This window comes from Nicotiana attenuata, unplaced genomic scaffold (assembly GCF_001879085.1).
Source record: "Nicotiana attenuata strain UT unplaced genomic scaffold, NIATTr2, whole genome shotgun sequence".
NCBI classification, from domain to species: Eukaryota; Viridiplantae; Streptophyta; class Magnoliopsida; order Solanales; family Solanaceae; genus Nicotiana; species Nicotiana attenuata.
Window position 1 is genome coordinate 104308 of NW_017672853.1, and position 18205 is coordinate 122512.

An 18205-nucleotide genomic window follows, 5' to 3' on the forward strand; every position below is an offset into this window, starting at 1 on the left:
ATTCCTAACCAATTTATAACTTCCAACAACATATGTATGACCATCCATTCACACCCAACCAACAAATCCTATCAAATAATCACCTTTCAATCTCTACAATAATTATGTATTTATATAGGGAACTTATGGCTTCCAATCACCACACCAAGAGTCTCAATACTTAATTCATACTCATATTCCCATAATATATCCATATATGTAAGTCTAAGGGTGTAGGATTTGCCTTTTGGAAGAAATCTTGCAAACCCTCCTTTGAGTTCTTGAAGGAATTTCTTGAAGATCTATGTGTTTTAAGAGTAGATTTCATCAATACTAGTGAAGGAATGATGGAATTTCACACCAAGTTAATGGAGGTTGCTCATCTTGAAGATGGGGGAGTTGAAGGTCTTAAGAGGGTGAAAGAAGACCCCAAAGTTCGGCCAAGATAAATGGGTAAAAATGAACCCCGAAATGAGTATATAATGTTTTGGGCGCCACAGGTGGCGCTGGGCACTGCTTGTGGCGCTGATTCCAGTATCTCAAAAATTCCCGGCGCCACGGCTAGCGCCTGGCGCTACCCAGGACCTGTGTGCTCTACTTCCTCATGACAGGTCAAAGGGTGAATGTGGGTCATCTGATCCGCTACCAGATGTCATCAGTAAGAACGAGTAAGAAAGTCGATCGAATGCCATTTGCCAATTTTTTGACTCAGTTCTTAAGGCACGAGGAGGTTGAGGAGGAGCCTGAGTTTGACCACACCATCGATCAGCCCATCCGACAAACGGACATCACTAGTCTCCGGCTGAAAGACGAGACTGCCATGCCATCATTGGCAGGTGCTGAGCGCAATGCTCGTGGTGATAGTTTTATGGCCCATCTCTATGGGATGATGGATTTGCAGCTGAGGATAGGGGTCGGCCGGCCACATCTGAGGAGAGGACTGAATTGGAGCAGCGGTACCCGCTCAATGCTCATGCCCAGCAGCTGGTCGGGTTAGGAGATGGATACAGACTCCCGATGATGAGGATATCAGCACACCTGAGCAGTCTGAGGCCAAGCCAGAGCATTCAGATGGTGAGGATGATGAGGAGGAGGAGGAAGACGAACATGATGAAGAGTGGAGAGCGTCAAAGGATGAAGACGCTGCTTGATCAGGGAGTTTCCTTGCACCCTACTCCTTTTTCTTGTTTTGTCAATTTGTCCATGCATTAAGGACAATGCATGATCTAAGTGTGGGGTGGAACTTGTAGAAAATCTTAGTTGTTAGTTGTTTTTGTTGTTTTAGTAAGTGTCGTTTTTGTTAGCTAACTGTTTTAGTTATTTGTTTTTCATTTTTCTTTTTCTTATTTTTTGTTTTTTTGTCAGAAAATATTTAAAAAAATATAAAAATTTTGGACTCTTCCCGACGATGGATCTCCTAGACAGTTTTCTTGAGGGAAGTAAGTCTAAAGAAAAATACCAAAAAGATTTTTTAGGTAGTGTAGTAATTCCCCCTTGGTTTTTCTTTGGGTCGCGATTCTTTTCCACGGGTTTTTAGTTGAACCGGGTGTAGTTAGTTTTAATTTTTAAGAGTAGGAACCACGGGGCTATGCATTTAATCGTAGCAATATCTCTTAGCTTTGTGATTCCTTGAGAATAGTTAGTACTCTAGTTGTGACACTTAGGCTCAGTTTTTTACTCCAGTATAAGTACCTTAAATCGTAGATGCTTAATTTGCTTAACTGCTTTGACTGGAGTGTCGTGATAAAAACCAATCCTGAATGAGTTATGTGCCATGTCTGTGTGAGGTTTGTATGTATTTTGTGCGTTCACTTTCCCCGTGTTTGTGCAAAGCGAAATAGTAGTCTTGTTCAGTCTGAGAAGTGATATAGGCGTTTCTTTGTTAAGCCATATATATATATAGAGTACCCACCTAAATGTTATGTATCGTAGTTAACCCCTTTGAGCCTATAATCTAGTTTCTTTGGTAACCACATTACAAGCCGTACCCCTTTGTTTGAATCGACCATATATTCGAACTTTGTCACCTCTCATGAGCACTTGAATTATGATGAATTATAGAAAAGTTAAAGTGTGGGGTGGTGGGTTGGCTTTTGAGTGGAGAAATTGAAATAAGGAGAAAGGTGCACCGTTAGAAAGAAAAAAAAATGTGTCAATAAAAGCCATTTGGATAGCAAAAAAAAAAAGAACGAAAAAAAAATAATAGTTGTATTGTATGAAAAAGAATTCCTGATGGTGGTGGCTAGTGATATACTGGTGCTTAAAGAAGTAAGGGGTAAAATATAGTGAAGTTAAGGTGGAGTTTTGGTTTGAAATAAGTATGGGCTTGAATGTTAATTTGTATGTATTAAAGTGCTTAAGGGAGTTATAGTCACTCATATCCAAGTGTATCCTATCCGACCTGCAGCCTACATTACAACCAATGAAAGTCCTACTTGATCTTAGACTGAATAAACTCGATTAGTCGAGTATTATACTACGCGCAAGCCTATGGTGCATCATTTGTGGCATATGAAGGTTATTTCTGAGAGCAAGTGAATTTTGTCTATCTTGAGTTCCTATGTTCCTAAAACTCATTATGTGTGGAACTAAGCTCTTTGATTGGGTGAGGGTACATGATTCATAAAGGAAAGGTAATGTGTTGACTTCCATGTTAGAGTAAGTAAGTGAATTGTGAATAAGGCATGGTATTTGTGAGTCGAATCTTGAGTCGAGGATGTCACACCTTTGTGCTTAAATTATATTAAAGATTCTTGGTATAATGAGTTAAGGGAATTGCTTAATAGGTTGTGTCTATAAGTGTATTTTGATTGCTCAAGGGCGAGCAATGTCTAAGTGTGGGGTATTGATGTGTGGCTATAATTCATGGTTTAGCACATTATTCGCCTTGCATTTTATACACATTAATGATAAATTACACGATATTAGTGCGTAATAGGGTCCATTCTGTGTGTAGGTGAATTGGAGATGAAAGTAGAGAAAAAAAGATACTTACAAGTCGAAAGCGTGCGTAGGAGCAGTGAATGAGAGAACCTGGCAACGCCAGGCTTGAAGCTGGCGATACCCCTGGCGAAGCCAGCTTGAACTTGGTGAGAGACTTGCGAGGCAAGGCAGAGGCCAAGCTTAACCAGGCATTATGCCTGGCGATGCCAGGCCTGGGGCAAGATCCAGTCCGAGTTTTGAAACTTAGTTCGTCTCCCGGTTTGACTAGGATTTGACCTACACGTTTAGGTCTTGTCCTAAACATATAAATAGACTTAAAATGCCACTTTGAAGGACTTTTGCAACCGGAGGCAAGGATAGCTCGTGGAACAGCCATTGGGAGTTAGAATCATCGATTTCTACATTCCTTTATCCTTACTTTGTAATTAAATTATGCAAAATACTTTGGATATTGTTACTATGAGTATGAGTGGCTAAACTCCTAATCTAGGGTTTTGATGAACCTATTGGAGGATGATTTTCTTGTTACGTTAATATAGATTTGTCGTAGTATTTTCTCGATTTGTTCAACTATATTATTATTGTTGTTGATTGAAGGGCCCTCAATGAACTGTGCCTATTTAGTATGTATTACTCAGGAGAGAGTGCATATTTAGGTAGTTGTTGAACAACATCACTCCTAACGTATATGAGGGATCAATACGAAGGGTTTAAAGGTGGGATTAGGGATAACGAAACCTTGGTGCGATCTGAGTGAGCTGTACTTAAGGCCAGCTACCGTAATTCGGGAGAATATGTCTAGTATATTGTGGTGATTACTTGAGAAAAAGTTACGACAGTCAGAGTGCTCATGATCGGTGGAGAAGACTTAGGCAAATTTATAGAAAACATAGCGGAAAGGATTCCGACATTAGGGGAAATCATAACCTTAGATCATTCCGATTCTTGTCTATAACCCGTTCGTAGTTAGTTATTATTTATTGCATTTTCATTACATAATATTTAGTTAGTAAACATCCAATTCGTTACTTACACATTTTTGAAGATTGATTGCGTGAATTTGTGTGAGTCTAGTAGATGTGCTTAATAGGTTAATTCCCTATGGGATTCGACTACGGACTTGTAAATCGGAATATATTTGCAGCGACCGCTAAGTCCTTTTTATAAGACATAGTTGGCGTGATCAGTGGGTCTGGGTTGACTTTTTATTGACTTTTTTAAATATACTAAAGATTGATCCTTTTTCATTTGCGGGTAGTTTCTAAAGCTTATTTTGAATTATTTGAACAATATTTGGCTAGATTATATTAGTTTGGAGGCTTGATTTAGAGAAAAGTCGTGTTGGATTGTTGATTGTGTTCCGGAAAGAGGCAAGTGTCTTGGTTAATCTTGATTTGAGGGAAATAAGTTAGAATTGGATCCATTTTCTATGTAAACTATGTGTTGGGGTGGTGTATATGAAAGGTGACGAGTGTATATTCGTTGGCCATGGGCTAAGCATGCGGATAGAATTAGCCTTACTTGTACCATGTTATTTTGTGTATTACGTCTTTCATGCTTTAGATAGATTGTTTAATTCTTTGATTACTCGCTTTCATATTACTTCTTATATTGAGATTATTGTGATATTTGGTGTTGAGATCGTCGAATTTGTTGATTGGTTGTTGGCATTAATTGTTGAAAGATTCTCATAAGACGAGTTGTGTTCAAATACTATTGTTGAGGTTTAATTTGATTCCCACCTTGCTTGGTATTGTGTTGTTGTAATTTCTTGGTGAAGAAGAGTGAAAAGCACGTAGGGTATTTTCGTGACTTATTTACATATTGATGTTATTGCTTGAGTGAACGTGAGGACAAAGCACGAAGGTTGTTGTCGTGCAATTGCTTTTATATTATTATGTGAGGATGAGAGTAACGTGCACTTGCTTTATTATTATCATGTGAGGATGAGAGTAAAAGCATGAAGGGTGATGCCGTGCAAATTTGTTGATTTCATTACGATTTACCTTGATACTTGGAATGGGAACTTGACTTGGTTGTTTCGTTATTTACTTTGGAAAGAGGTTTACTCGGTGATTCTTTACTTATTATTTTTGTTTGTTTTCCATTTTACATGTTCCTATCTCGTTGTTAATTTGATTCTTTATCTGTTATTTTGTTACTTCTTGATATATAATTGCACGGGTTTATAGTAAGTGTCTTGTGTTAGACTCGTCACTACCTCGTCGAGGTTAGGCTCGACAGTTACTGAGTACATTTGGTCGGTTGTACTCATACTAAATTTCTGCACTTCTTGTGCAGATTCGGATATTGGTACCAGCGAAGTCCCGAGAGGTACTTAGCGGATACCAGATGGTGATTTAAGGTAGAGTTGCATTCCATTCGCAGGTCTTAGAGTCGTTTTTCTATTTTTATTGTACTATTTCCATGGACAGTGTTTTACTTCTTTCAAAATATTGTATTTAGTATTATCTAGAAGCTCATGTACTTGTGATTCCGCATCTTGGGATGGTTTACGTTAGATGTTGGATTCAGTCTTATTATGTTTATCTCAAATTTGCCTTTACGTTATGTTATTATTCTATTGTCAATCTTTTATAGTGGTTCTTTCTATTTGTCTGTTGTGTGTTGGCTTACCTAGCAAACATTGCTTGGCACCATCACGACCCCGATTTGGTTGGGATTTTGGGTCGTGACAGCATATAGGGGGTCAAAATTTTATCCAAAAATAAGGTTTTCTCTTAGGATAAAAAGGATTTATAGCTTGTTTCCATGAGATCCCAAATGAGTCTTTCATCAGAAGCTCCTGAATGGGTCTTGCGTCAGAATATTTTTGATTGGATATATGACTTATACATTGAGTATTTCTTCTAAGCAACTTAAATGTTTGAATCAAATAAAATTGTTCAGTTTTACCATTGTTGCAAATCTATTACTGTATTATACAAAATAGAATTACTCAAGAGTCTTAATTGATTTCCTGTACTACTTAGCAGGTTCTAAAACAATTCTTGCATATAATAAACTTTGATTCTACTGAAGTCCATAAATATGAATTGATATGGAATGGAACACAGAATAACGAGTTACCATATAGCCATAACTCCTTTTTCTTTTTCTTTTTCTTTTTTGGTTTCAAAGTATTGATTAACTTGGATGTTTGAAGATGAGATTAATCCATTTTGCTTATCATACTTTGATTATGAGCTAAATATCAAAATAAAACTGAGTAGTTACTGTGCACTACTCCATGTTCAACAATTGCTTTTTAACTAATCAAATTCTTGCAAAGAAATCTAATTAAAATAACAATCAGTAACAACACAAATTGAAAAATTACAAAAGTAAAAAAAAAAAAGAAGCTGGATATAACATTAGATGGATAAAAATGAAAGAATTATTTAATTTAGGGCTAGACAGGGCAGGGCAGGGATCACATGATCTAAATGGGGCAAAGAACTAAACGAGGCAAGGCAAGGCAAGGCAAAATTTTGGTAGGGGAAGACTTAACCCGCCCGGCCTGCCTTCCCTCGTTGCCATCCCTACTTCTCCCCTGTAAGCTCTAAGAAAAATTTTAAACCTAGAAAATTCACCATGATCAAATCTAGCCAAACCACCCTTAAACCCAAGTCTAGTACCAGGTCATCTACCAAAACCAAATCTGATCATACCAAGAAACAAGAAGAAACTCAAACGGAAGTCACCGAACCAACTCCCTCCACACCTTTCTCCATCTAATTCGTATGACAGTGTATGTATGTATAAACACCATACTATTATACATTTTATACAAGGTTAATACATTGTTTACAATAAATATATAATATTGTATAATAATGTATAAAGATGTATATACATTGTTGCAAAACAAATGTTGGCTATGAAGGTGAAAAGTGAAAAACTTAGTTACGTAAGTGCAATAGAGTGTGTTGGGCTGTATATATGTGCAAATCTCCCTTAATTTTATTTAAAAAGATTCCAAAAATTATGTCTATATGGAGGCAGAATTAAATGGTTTAACTTTTTACTTTAAAACCTGTTGTTCTTTTGGGACGTAGTACTTGAAGTTAACAGATAATAAAATAATGCTATAAGATTAAAATAGTGATACACATTCAAAATTATATGGGTTGTATGTATAGATATATATATTTTTTATGTCGCCCTGCCCCAAAAGTAATGGCAGGAAGAATGACAATAACCCATGAGCATCTTCTTTACCTAAAAGGCTAAAACTAATCATGCCCTGCGCTTGACAAGTTTTAGCAGGAAGGATTGGCAAATAGGTAAGAGCATCTAACATATCTGCTGCCTGTGTAATTGCCGCGAGCTCCATGAGCTATTTCGCTGTGACGGAAAAATGATCGTTGGCAACCTCTTGCTTTCCTCAACATGAGGAAAATCAATGGTGTAATGAAGCCCACGACTCTCGTGTCGAGAAAGAGCACTACTAACTACCAGGTTGGCGCAACAGAAGAGATTTCTCATCTCACAAGCCTCTAGTCCAACCATTGTTGGTTCCCAGCCATGCTGAAATAGGTATGTTTCCCATTCCAACTCCAACTCTCTGATTCTCTTCTCAGCTGCGGTTAGTCTTGAGGTAGACCTAACAATTCCAACATATTCCCACATGATTGACTGTAGTTCTTTCCTCACTTCCCTTGTCCGACGAATGACTTTGTTAAGTACTGTATCTCCTAGTACCACTGGGGCTACAGGTCGAGGCCACCAACTTGAAGCACCGTGATCAATTCTAGACACGTTCACGTGATAAATTGAAGGTCGTACAGCTCTTCGTGCAAACACTAGTGCTTCAAGCAACGAGTTGCTAGCAAGTCGGTTCGCACCATGTAAACCAGTACATGCAACTTCACCTGCCACATAAAGGCCTTGCACATTAGTCTCACCCTCAAGTCCAGCACGAACTCCACCACACATGTAGTGAGCAGCAGGAACCACCGGAATCGGTTGCTGTGTTATGTCTAACCCATGGCGGAGACACTCAGCAGCTATATTAGGAAAATGAGACAGAACCTTCTCTCTGGGCTTGTGACTGATATCAAGAAGAACATAATTTTCGCCACGCTTTTTCAGCTGGTCATCTATACTTCTTGCTACCACATCTCTCGGGGCAAGCTCTGCTCTTTTGTCATACATTGGCATAAATCTCTCCATATCTAAGTTGTAAAGGATGCCTCCATCACCTCTGACAGCCTCAGTTATCAAAAAAGCATTCTCTCTGGCACTTGGTCTGTTGGGAAGGCCTTCATCAGCCAAGGCAGTTGGATGGAATTGCACAAACCTGGCAACACGAAGAAGAGAATTGTAATTAATAATGCAACCTTTGGGGATAGTTCATCAACCTCGCAAACAAAGACTTGTCTACCATCCAAAAGACGATCAAAGGAGGACCATCAATTAGAGAGCGGACTGCTAGTCTAGAAATCTTTTCTACATCAATTAAATCCCCCAATGAAGAAAATTTGATGCCCTTTATCCTGAAAAATTCAAGTCAGATCCAATGTCACCCCGCACAACATTTTGAACATACCTTGTAGTTTTAGTCAAAAGTGCAAATTCAGAATGAATTGCAGAACAGGATGCAGAAATCAAGAAAGCAAAAAATGGATGAAATCTAGATTGGCAGATTTTACAGCACAACTCACTAAAGTAGACACAGTGATATTGGACAATAAGAATGCAATGCAACTGAGGATCACTTACTCCATGTTGGAAATTACAGCTTGAGCTCGATGAGCCATAGCCATTCCATCTCCAGTTGCAACCTACAACCATCATGCCCACATTGAACAAATTAAAACTTTTCTGTTCATTAATAAAGGCACAAATGGTCAAATATAAAAACAGAATTGGGCCCCACCATCAATTAGTAGCTCCAAAAACTTATAGAAATGACCGTAAAAGAAAAACAATTGATAACGAGCATAACAGCGCCACAGTAGATGCCTAACCCAGGTTATACAACTTTGAACAATGTGTCTTGCTTTTATCGTACAGAAAAATAGTGGTGTATAGAATAAGAATTTATTACCTTCCATCTCTTATGAGATAAGAATCCACACTTCCATGGAAAGGATCATCTGTTAATACCCAGAATCTTTATTGTTTCTTTTTTTTTTTTTTTGTGGGGGGGAGGTCCATATTTGTCCTTGTACTTTGCGAAAAGGTCTAGATTTACCCTTGGTTTAAAGTTTGGCTCACTGGTGTCCTCGCCGTTAAACTCTTGGACTATATCTACCCTTATTGCTAACAGCTGATGATTAAAAATCATTTGATCTCTTTTTTAATTAATCTCTAAAACTCAGTTTAGCACCAAAATGTGCCACATGTGACATGTCCCACACGTGGCTAATAAATAAACCTCCCCCCACCTTTAACCCTCTCCCATTAACCCCTGCACCCCGTCGCTGCCCTTGGTCCATTTTCCCCCATTTCCCGAAAAGATCTACATCTATTCCCCTTCTCCATTGTAACACAGTAATGCTTCTATTCCCCAACATGTTGTTGCCCAAAACCCACTTCATCTAGTCAACTTTCACCATCCTAGTTGCCCAAAACCCACTTCATCTAGTCAACTTTCACTATCCAATCCTCAAACAATTGCTGCCCAAAGTCTCACCCCAAACCATTCTCCACCATCGCCCAAAGTACTCCCTCTATAACTAAACAACCACTTCCACCTTTATCTAATCCTCTAGGCAGCAGCCACCCCACCCATAATTAACCATCCCTGAAAATTTCATAGAAGTTTGAGCACCACAGAACCTTCAAAAATTAAAAAAAAACATTGCCAGAAAAACTGCCCTGTCTGACGCCATCCACCATTAAAAATGAAAGACGATGATTTTGCTATGGTAGAGGGGTGGCGGCTTGTTGATGGGGTTGTAAAGTTGTAATGGTGGTGACTGGTGAAGGTTCTATTTTGGTGAGACCATGGAATTGACAGGGTGAAGGTGCTAGCCGAGAAAGTGTTGAAGTAGTGAAGCAGTGAGCGAGTCTCTGTGGGGAGCTATTGGTAGGTTGGTGAGGTTGTTTGGCGGTTTCAGATGCAGAGGTGTTATGAAGATGGACGCCATAGTTGTTTTTTCCGTTGGCCACCTCATTGATGGTAAAAGGATGGGGGATAGAGATGGGTGGTTAATTTTAATGAGAGGGGGGTTAATTTTCCAGGTCAAATTGGGTCGGGTTAAAGGGGAGGGATTAATTTCAGGCCACGTGTGAGACACGTGGCGGTCTCTGATGTTAATCAGTATAATTAGAGACAACTAAGTCTCAAACAACTTTGTGATTATGCTTTCCTTGAGCCGAGGGTCTATCGGAAACAGCACCTTCACAAGGTAGGGGTAAGGTTTGCGTACACACTACTCTCCTCAGACTCCACTTGTGGGATTTGTGGGATTACACTGGGTATATTGTTGTTGTTGTTGTTAAGTCTCAAACAGAGGTCCGTTAGCAAATAGGGGTAAATATAGTCCAAAAGTTTAACGGCGAGGGCACCAGCGAGCCAAACTTCAAAGGGAGGTTAAATCTTAGACCTTTTCACGAAGTACAAGGGTATATTTGGGTTTTTCCTCTTTTTGTGGCTTAGGGCAGCCAGCTCTTATTTCTAATTGCACATTAGCTTAACATGCAAGTGCTATAGGGTTTAAATAATTAAAATCAGGCCATGTTTCATACTCTAGGGAATGTCGTTTGCACCAATGTCAATTGTTAAGGTCCTTATGAGTTACGAAAGATACTTTGTGACGAAGCTTATCGCCAACAATAAAATGCAAATGTATGCCAGTCATGAAATTAACTATTACCCACCATTCCCTTCCCACCTTCTCCCCCCATATCACTGTTTAGGACTCTGATTATCTTACTGATTATAAGGAGTGACATCCCTCATAAATAACAATATTATGGAGGAAAAGATATTGAAACCCATACCAGTGGATTAGTAGTACTTGGATAGATATGCCCAGCTCCACCTGATGCCAGTAAAGTCACTTTTGAAATGAATCTTATAACCTACAAACTCAAAGTAAGAGCGCAGAAGCCTAAGAAATCAACTTATGACATTGTGAGGAAATGTTCAATACATGGAGGTCAACATGAGTGAAAGCAACTGTACTTACCTCCTGTGTTTCCGTATTTATAGTATCAACGCCATGACATATTATGTCAGAACCATCCTGCATTTGGCATACAAATTAACATTAGCAAATGTTTACATGAAAAATCCTTACTGAACAGTTCAACTGCACAAACATAAGCAAAAGAATAATGCCGAGACTAATTAGATTAGAGCAACAACCCTTCATTTTGGACCAAATTGATGCTAGAGCAGAAGTATTTTCTCAATAATAAAAAAGAAGAGCAAAGAAAGAATTACCTGAGTGGTCAAAAAATCTATAGCAAAATGGTGTTGAAACACATGTATATTAGAATGCTTAAAAACTGCCTCTAATAGGGCCCTTTCTATCTCTCTGCCAGTCATATCAGCAGCATGGACAATTCGACGATGGGAGTGGCCCCCTTCCCTGGCTAGATGCAGATTCCCGTCCTTCCCATGATCGAATGAAGCACCCATAGCAATCAGTTCTCTAATTCTCTCAGGTCCTTCGGTACACACAACCTGGAGAAAGGAGTATACTTATAAAAACGAAGATTTTAAAAGAGTAGACTAAACACAATTTTGGAGTAATAAATCAGCCATCTCGTAAATTTCATTTAGACATAGATTGCATAAAAAGCACAATTACATGGACCAAGATTTTCTCAACTGATAAGAAGATATTAGTTGTGATGTCCCATCTACCAAGCACAACACAAAACTTCCTTGAAACCAGTATATATTTACAGAGACAAATGAAAATAGTATACAGCAAACTAAGCGGTTGATAAGGATAGACACTCCAAGGCTATCCAGGATCCCTAGCTTAAGTTGTATGGTATAAGATTCTCTCTTATCCCCACAAGAGTTATATACAGAGAACTCTATCCCTTCTCCCTCTTGTATATTGATAATGGGACTACTAGATGCAAAGTCCATTGGGCCTTACTACTCTCGGCAGAATTGGGCACTTCACAATTCTGCAAGAGTTGTTAGCATTAACAAAAGTAAATGTACTCCGGGGCTAAAGCTCGAGAAAGAAGGGATAGAGTTTTCTGTACATAGGACTCTTGAGGGGATAGGAGAGAAACTTATATGATACAACTTAAGCTAGGAATCCTGGATAGCCTTGGAGTGTCTATCCTTATCAGCAGTTACCCTCAGAAATTTGGTGCTGATTTAGGGAAGTCAGAAGTGTGTTCTCATTAAGAAAAGAAAACATGGTACTGTGGCACAAACTAAATGAAATCCCAAAATAAAACCAAAAGACAACACATGTGAATTTCCTGTCTTATTCGTATCTCTTCCTTCCTGCATGTCACCTTCACTCTCTTTTCATAATGTTCAAAGACAAAAGTCAACAATCTGAACCATGAAGAATAGGAGCATTACATAAACCAGAGGAAGTCGTCCATATTACCAACCATTGGTTTCTCAACTATCCAACTCTTTCTTCGTTTCCAACTTGTAAGCACTTACATCAGAAGGAAGGAATAGGCATAGAGCCTTTCTTGTAGTATTATTGCTTGATGCTTCAGCTTCTAATTGAAAACAAGCCTAACTGCCCGATTGCTCTTACCCTTTTCCATTTTTTGGCAGTTCTAGATCCTGTGGCAAAAGCCGTCTAAACAGAAAGTTCCTTTGGTTTCAACCTGAAAGATGGAGAACTTTCCTATTCATCCAACCAAGCAGTCCCGGAAAAATTTGGAAAAGCAAAGGAAATAGCTTCCAAAGAGAAAAAACTGAAAAAGGGCAAACTGCTTCACGGAACTGAATAGACACTAATATTCTGTGAACTTACTCTAACAGTCTCCTCATCACAGAGGTAAGCACCTGCCACAATTGTATCTTGCATGTGGCTCTCCACTGAATCCATAGGGCAGAGCACAGCACTTACACCACCTTGAGCATAGTTAGTGTTACTCTCATGAGGCTCAGCCTTGGTTATCACAGCTACAGTTCCATGCTTTGCAACTTCTAGAGCATATCGAAGGCCAGCAATTCCACTACCAATCACAGCAAAATCAAAATACCTAGTTGAGCCATCTCTCTGGCAAGAATTGATTGTTCCGCTGTGAGACTTCCAGTTTGTTTTCACTTGACATTGAGAATAGTTACTTCTATGAACTCGCAAGAATTTGGAAACCCAATAAGACCTGGAAAATTTAAGTAGCATATCACCACCAGAAAATGAAAATGATAACCTTTCTTTTTTTCCTAAAGAATCAGGAAATGACTCAAAAAAACTTTTAGGATTCTGGTATCTCATGAAAAAAGATATTACTGGTTTATGCCTAAACACGTATACAAAGATTCTTTCCAGTAAGTTCTCATGGGAGGAATAAACAGTCCAACAGCCAACACGTGAATGCCTATGTCCGTACAAATTGGAATGTAATAACATCTTGAAAGCTCCAAAATAAAACATTTTGACAATTATTCCCCCAGAAGAGAGGAGAAGGGGCAATAGAATGAAGATAATACAGCAGGGAAAGATAGAGAGGAAAGATAGGCGAAGAACGTCGTCCTAATACGTACCAAGGGATCTGGTTTTGCATGCCGTTCAGGATCACATTGGAATGACAGTGAGCTTTTCCATAGCTACTCCTCCAGTAGACAGGCTTCCTCAAATGTAACTGTCCGCTTCCTGAAGCGATACCAGTTGCCATATGATCTTCCTGACTGAAAATCCAGGTCAAAGGAATTGATATCAGATTAGCACTCTCAATTCCGAGGTTAGAATGTTAGTGAAACTAAACATTTAAAGATCATCTTGATTACCTCAAAAAACACCCAAACAGGGCAAGGAATTGAGCTTAATAACAAAATATTGGCTCTTGACATTTAGATAACTTGAATCAAACACTTTAGAAGGGAATGACCCTTCTAACCAAACTCTTGTAACATCTCCCAGAAAACTATTCTTCGGTAATACGTTTTGCGCAGCTGGGACTCGAAAGCAAAATTAAAGACTCTGGATATTTAAGGGAAACCTTGTTATAAATTGCATTAAAGCATGAATGAATACAGTAGAAGCTACAAAAAGAAAAGATTTTGTTTCAGGACGATCTTAGGAACAACTTCCTATAAGCTAATTTGAAAGCCCAACCAAAACTGTGCTTGGTCTTGAAGTCAGAACTCTTTACAACTCTTCTATCATTCATTTGGAGCAGTAGATTTATTAAAGAAAAAGTAACTTTTAGAAAATATCTGAAATTGAAGGGGCAGAAAAGCATGTGGAGACATTTAAACAAAAGGAGAAGTGCTTGGAAGGACCATGAGAAAACATATCATCTAACGTATGGTCAATTCAATGAAAATATTTAGAGATTCAACAGTTGATGGGCTTAAACCAGAATTCCACAAATTGGACTCCTACGACAAGATGGCTAGTCCATGTTAATGCTGCAGCAGAACATGCGTGGAACAAACTGCTCATTACACAACTTCGATACCAGATACTGAAAACCAAAAGGAAACGAAACATAAAAAGAAGAAACATATACTTTTTTCTCATTCAAGTGAACCACAAATGAATGTGCATCATGTCTCTAACCCTGTGATATCTCATATTGCAAGAGAAAAAGTAGATAAAAGAAAGGTATGAACTTATCAACTAATTTTCTATAATCCACTTGTACAGAATGAATTTACAAATGGAAGTTTCCACAAGACTTCATCACTTATTGCTGAAACAGAAAGAGAAATCATTGCTTTCCCTTCCTGATGTTACATGACATAAGTATTGAGTCAAGGCCATTTTCAATGAATGCCAATGTATCTACAAAATGCATTTCCTTTAAAATCATGAGACTGAAACACGTTAAGGAGAAGTCCTTTTCAGTTTTTCTAACTATGTCCTTACTGTTGCTTCGACGAAGACCCTCAATAAACACCTGAACAGCTAGTACTATAATTCTGAAGGCTCCAAAAACAGAAACACATACAGGGCCAAAAGTCAGCTTTCCGGACACGTTTCTATTAGGAGAAAGGAAATTGTAAGTAACAAGTGACGACTAAAAAGAGTTGTTTTAGCGAAAAGCAGAACCTACAAGGCTGAACAAGTATGCAAGGAAACAATAAGACCCAAAGAAGATCATTTGCTCTAAGACTCAGGACTTGCCAACATAGCTAAATTTTTATTTTCCCTCATTAAATCGTTCTTTGGCAATGGTGTTCAAGGAAATGAACAGCTCTTACACGCTAAAGCTATTTAAATAGAAATTACATAAGTTGTAAAGGAGAAGTGCAATGATATATACATGGACTCGTGTTTTGTAGAACATGTATGACAGGTAAATAGATCTCTGAAAATACATAAACAACTTGCAAAATTTATCACAATCCCTCCTACTTATGGGTGTATTTGGTATGAAAGAAAACATTTTCTTGATAATCTTTTCCAATTTTACTATGTTTGGTTGGCCTAAATTGTTGGGGAAACATTTTCGTAAAGAAAACATTTTCCTTTAATTGATGAAACTAACTTTCCTAAGAACCCAAGGGAAGTCAATTTCCAATATCCGGAACATATCAAACTTTTTGGCGCTAGACAATCGGCTCTTGCCTCCCTCCCACTTCCCTCTGCCATTTTCTCTTTTTCTCTATACTCTCTCCAAAGTGACCAAAATGCTATTGCATGTTGACACAACAGTACCTATATGTTCTTACCTGTCAGGCATTTCTTTTAATAGGAGTGTGGAATTTGAATCTAGCCAAAGCATTTGAAATTTCATGTACCATTCTCTCTTTTCCTTTTCCTTTCTTTATGTAAATCTGTGATACTTTTAAATTACTGCCATTATTCATTTTCTTGAATTATTTACGAAAGATTGACATTTTCATATATTAAGAAACTTTCTAATTTTAATACATTATTTTTCTTTTTCTTAATGACTTGTTCTTACAAGAATGACATGTCATGTTGAATACTTTATTCTGCAGTTAATCTTTCAAGAACTTTAAGGGGCTTAAATGAAATCAAAAAGAAAATTATTTTGTAACAACATTAGGAAACATTTTCTTTTCTCCTTACAAACAAAAAGTGGAAAGCATATTCCAGAAAATAATTTCCACTCACCAAACAAACATTTGTAAATATTCTCCAGAAAATATTTTGCCCTCACCAGCCAAATACTGGAAAATAAGTGAAAACATTTTCCGTTATACGGAACACACTCTATATCTCCTCTCAATTCCTGCAGTGATTTACATTCACGTCTATTTGTTAATCGTATGCCCCAGAAGGCACTTACATTCACATCTATTTGCTTATTGATTTCACCTTCGAAAGACTGGAAACTTTGTTACTCTCATTTTCGGCTAGGATTGTGTCAGCTTGTGTTGCTTTGCCAGGGAAAGAAAACAGCAGAAAAAGGGACAGAGAGCAGCATTGAGCTAGCATAGCATGTTCGCAACAACAGGATCTACCGGCTATCAGTTTATCATAAAATTGCATGTTCGTATATTTATAAAGCTTCTCAAGATTCTAGCATCCCGAACCTAACAGAACCCTAAACTAAAATACAACCCCATCCCCCACCCAAACAATACAACTATAGTTATTATTCCAAAAAAAAATAGATCAACAAAACAAACAAAGTTTTGAACAATACAGTTACCTTAACGGGGCAAAAATGGCGCTCCGAAGTAGAATTGAACTCGAATTCGAAGTTACAAATTAACTGATTGTTGGCCAAGGAAGCAGAATTCGAGCTAATTAGAGAACTGAAGAGAGAGAGAGAGGGGGAGGGGGGGGGGGGGGGGCCGGAATATATCCCTAAATATATAAAAATAATAGAGCTAACGAAAAGCTGCAGTCGTCACCTAGAAATCCACCCTGTATCTTTTGCCACCTTTTTAGATTATGGACATTTTTTTTTGGTAATCAATGGGCTAACTTAGTCGTATCACGTATGCAGTTTCCGTGGTGTAAGATCTGTGACGTTAAAGAAAAAGGAAGTAGCGGAGGACCCCAGTCGCTTTTCCTCCACAACCAATTTGGACAATTCAGTTTGAGCCTTAGCTTTTCGGAAGTGGAATCCAATTTGTTCTTTCACAAAAAGAATACACGAATCCAGTCTTTTTTTATATTTTCCTGGTCGAAATAAACAAGTCTTTCTTTTTGACTTTCCTCTCGGCATGGGGAAACCCGCTTTTTTAGGCAGTTTCCTCCTTTATTGTTATCTTACTTATATTACTACAATTTAATAATAGATCCGCATTAACGCACTGCATTCTGTAGTTGAGCGCGAACAAGGAAGAAAATTGTTTGGAAGAAATTCAAAAATAATCAAATTTATAAATGGTCATTCAAAAATAGTTAAAGACTTGATGTTTCAAAAGTAATTGAAATTTAGTTACTTTTCATATAAAAGTAAATTTGAACGAAAATGCTGTTCAAAATCCGGAAAATACTCCAACATAATATACTAGAATTCCAGTATATTATATTGGAACTCAAGTATAATATATCGGAGTTCCAGTATACTTATGTTGTACTGGAGTTCCAGTATAATATATTGGTCCAGCATAATATGCTGGAAGTTCATACCCAACTGCTCAAATCTCCCGTATATTATGCTGGAACTTTCCGCGTGTTGGAGTTCCAGCATAATATGCTGGAGGTAGGGCTGCTTATCGGGCGGATTGGGCGGTTATTTACTTTTAGCGGTTTGGCTTATCGGTTATCGGCTTTTAAATGTATTAATCCTCTAGCCACCCGATAAGATATCGGGGGATTGGTATCGATTTAGCTCTTATCGGGCGGTTATCTGGCGATTTATCGGCCTAATTCAATCTATATTGCACATGATGCTCTTTGAGTTCAGAGCATACTACATTCCAGTCTATAGAATACAATAGATGAGTCCATTACATCCCAAAGCAGACTACATTACAGATGAGTCCAGAATACATGTCTTTAGTACTTCAGTTGTAAAATGTGAAGAAGCAAGAGGCTCCAAATATTCATTAAAAGTCTTTATGTAGAACTTATTGTACTCCTCTTTACTTACTTCCTTAGGACTTCGACGCTGGAAAAGGAAATACAGTAACTCTAACTCATTATATCAGCAAGAACAAACTTTTGAAGCATAGCAACAGGAGATAATAATCTGGAGACTAACCCATATTAGTTGAGTCTCATTTGTAAGCTCCCAATCC

General features: G+C 38.1%; 1 protein-coding gene across 5 annotated transcripts; it reads right to left on the reverse strand.

Moving 5' to 3' along the window:
- Positions 1 to 6983: 6983 nt before the first annotated feature.
- Positions 6984 to 17102, reverse strand: LOC109214706 (L-aspartate oxidase, chloroplastic-like). Of its 5 annotated transcripts, XM_019378654.1 has the most exons (10): positions 16868 to 17102; positions 16663 to 16725; positions 13823 to 14015; positions 13580 to 13723; positions 12843 to 13197; positions 11321 to 11563; positions 11064 to 11120; positions 10876 to 10956; positions 8647 to 8708; positions 6984 to 8224 (listed from the first exon to the last, which is right to left on the reverse strand). In XM_019378654.1, exons 4-10 carry the CDS (start codon positions 13708 to 13710, stop codon positions 7219 to 7221), a joined length of 1935 nt encoding a protein of 644 aa, XP_019234199.1. In that variant the 5' UTR covers positions 13711 to 13723; positions 13823 to 14015; positions 16663 to 16725; positions 16868 to 17102; the 3' UTR covers positions 6984 to 7218. The 5 variants fall into 5 exon arrangements, with proteins under 5 accessions (XP_019234199.1, XP_019234200.1, XP_019234202.1 ...); XM_019378655.1 differs by lacking the exon at positions 16663 to 16725; XM_019378657.1 differs by lacking the exon at positions 13823 to 14015.
- Positions 17103 to 18205: the final 1103 nt, after the last annotated feature.

Bases quoted from the DNA above. Each gene is read 5' to 3' on its own strand.
- LOC109214706 (XM_019378658.1), bottom strand. From the start codon at position 13,710: ATGGCAACTGGTATCGCTTCAGGAAGCGGACAGTTACATTTGAGGAAG. The intron at 11,121-11,320 runs GTAATTCTTTCT...TGCCAAATGCAG, and splicing joins TAGATTTTTTGACCACTCAG to GATGGTTCTGACATAATATG. The intron at 10,957-11,063 runs GTAAGTACAGTT...TTGAGTTTGTAG, and splicing joins TAAATACGGAAACACAGGAG to GTTATAAGATTCATTTCAAA.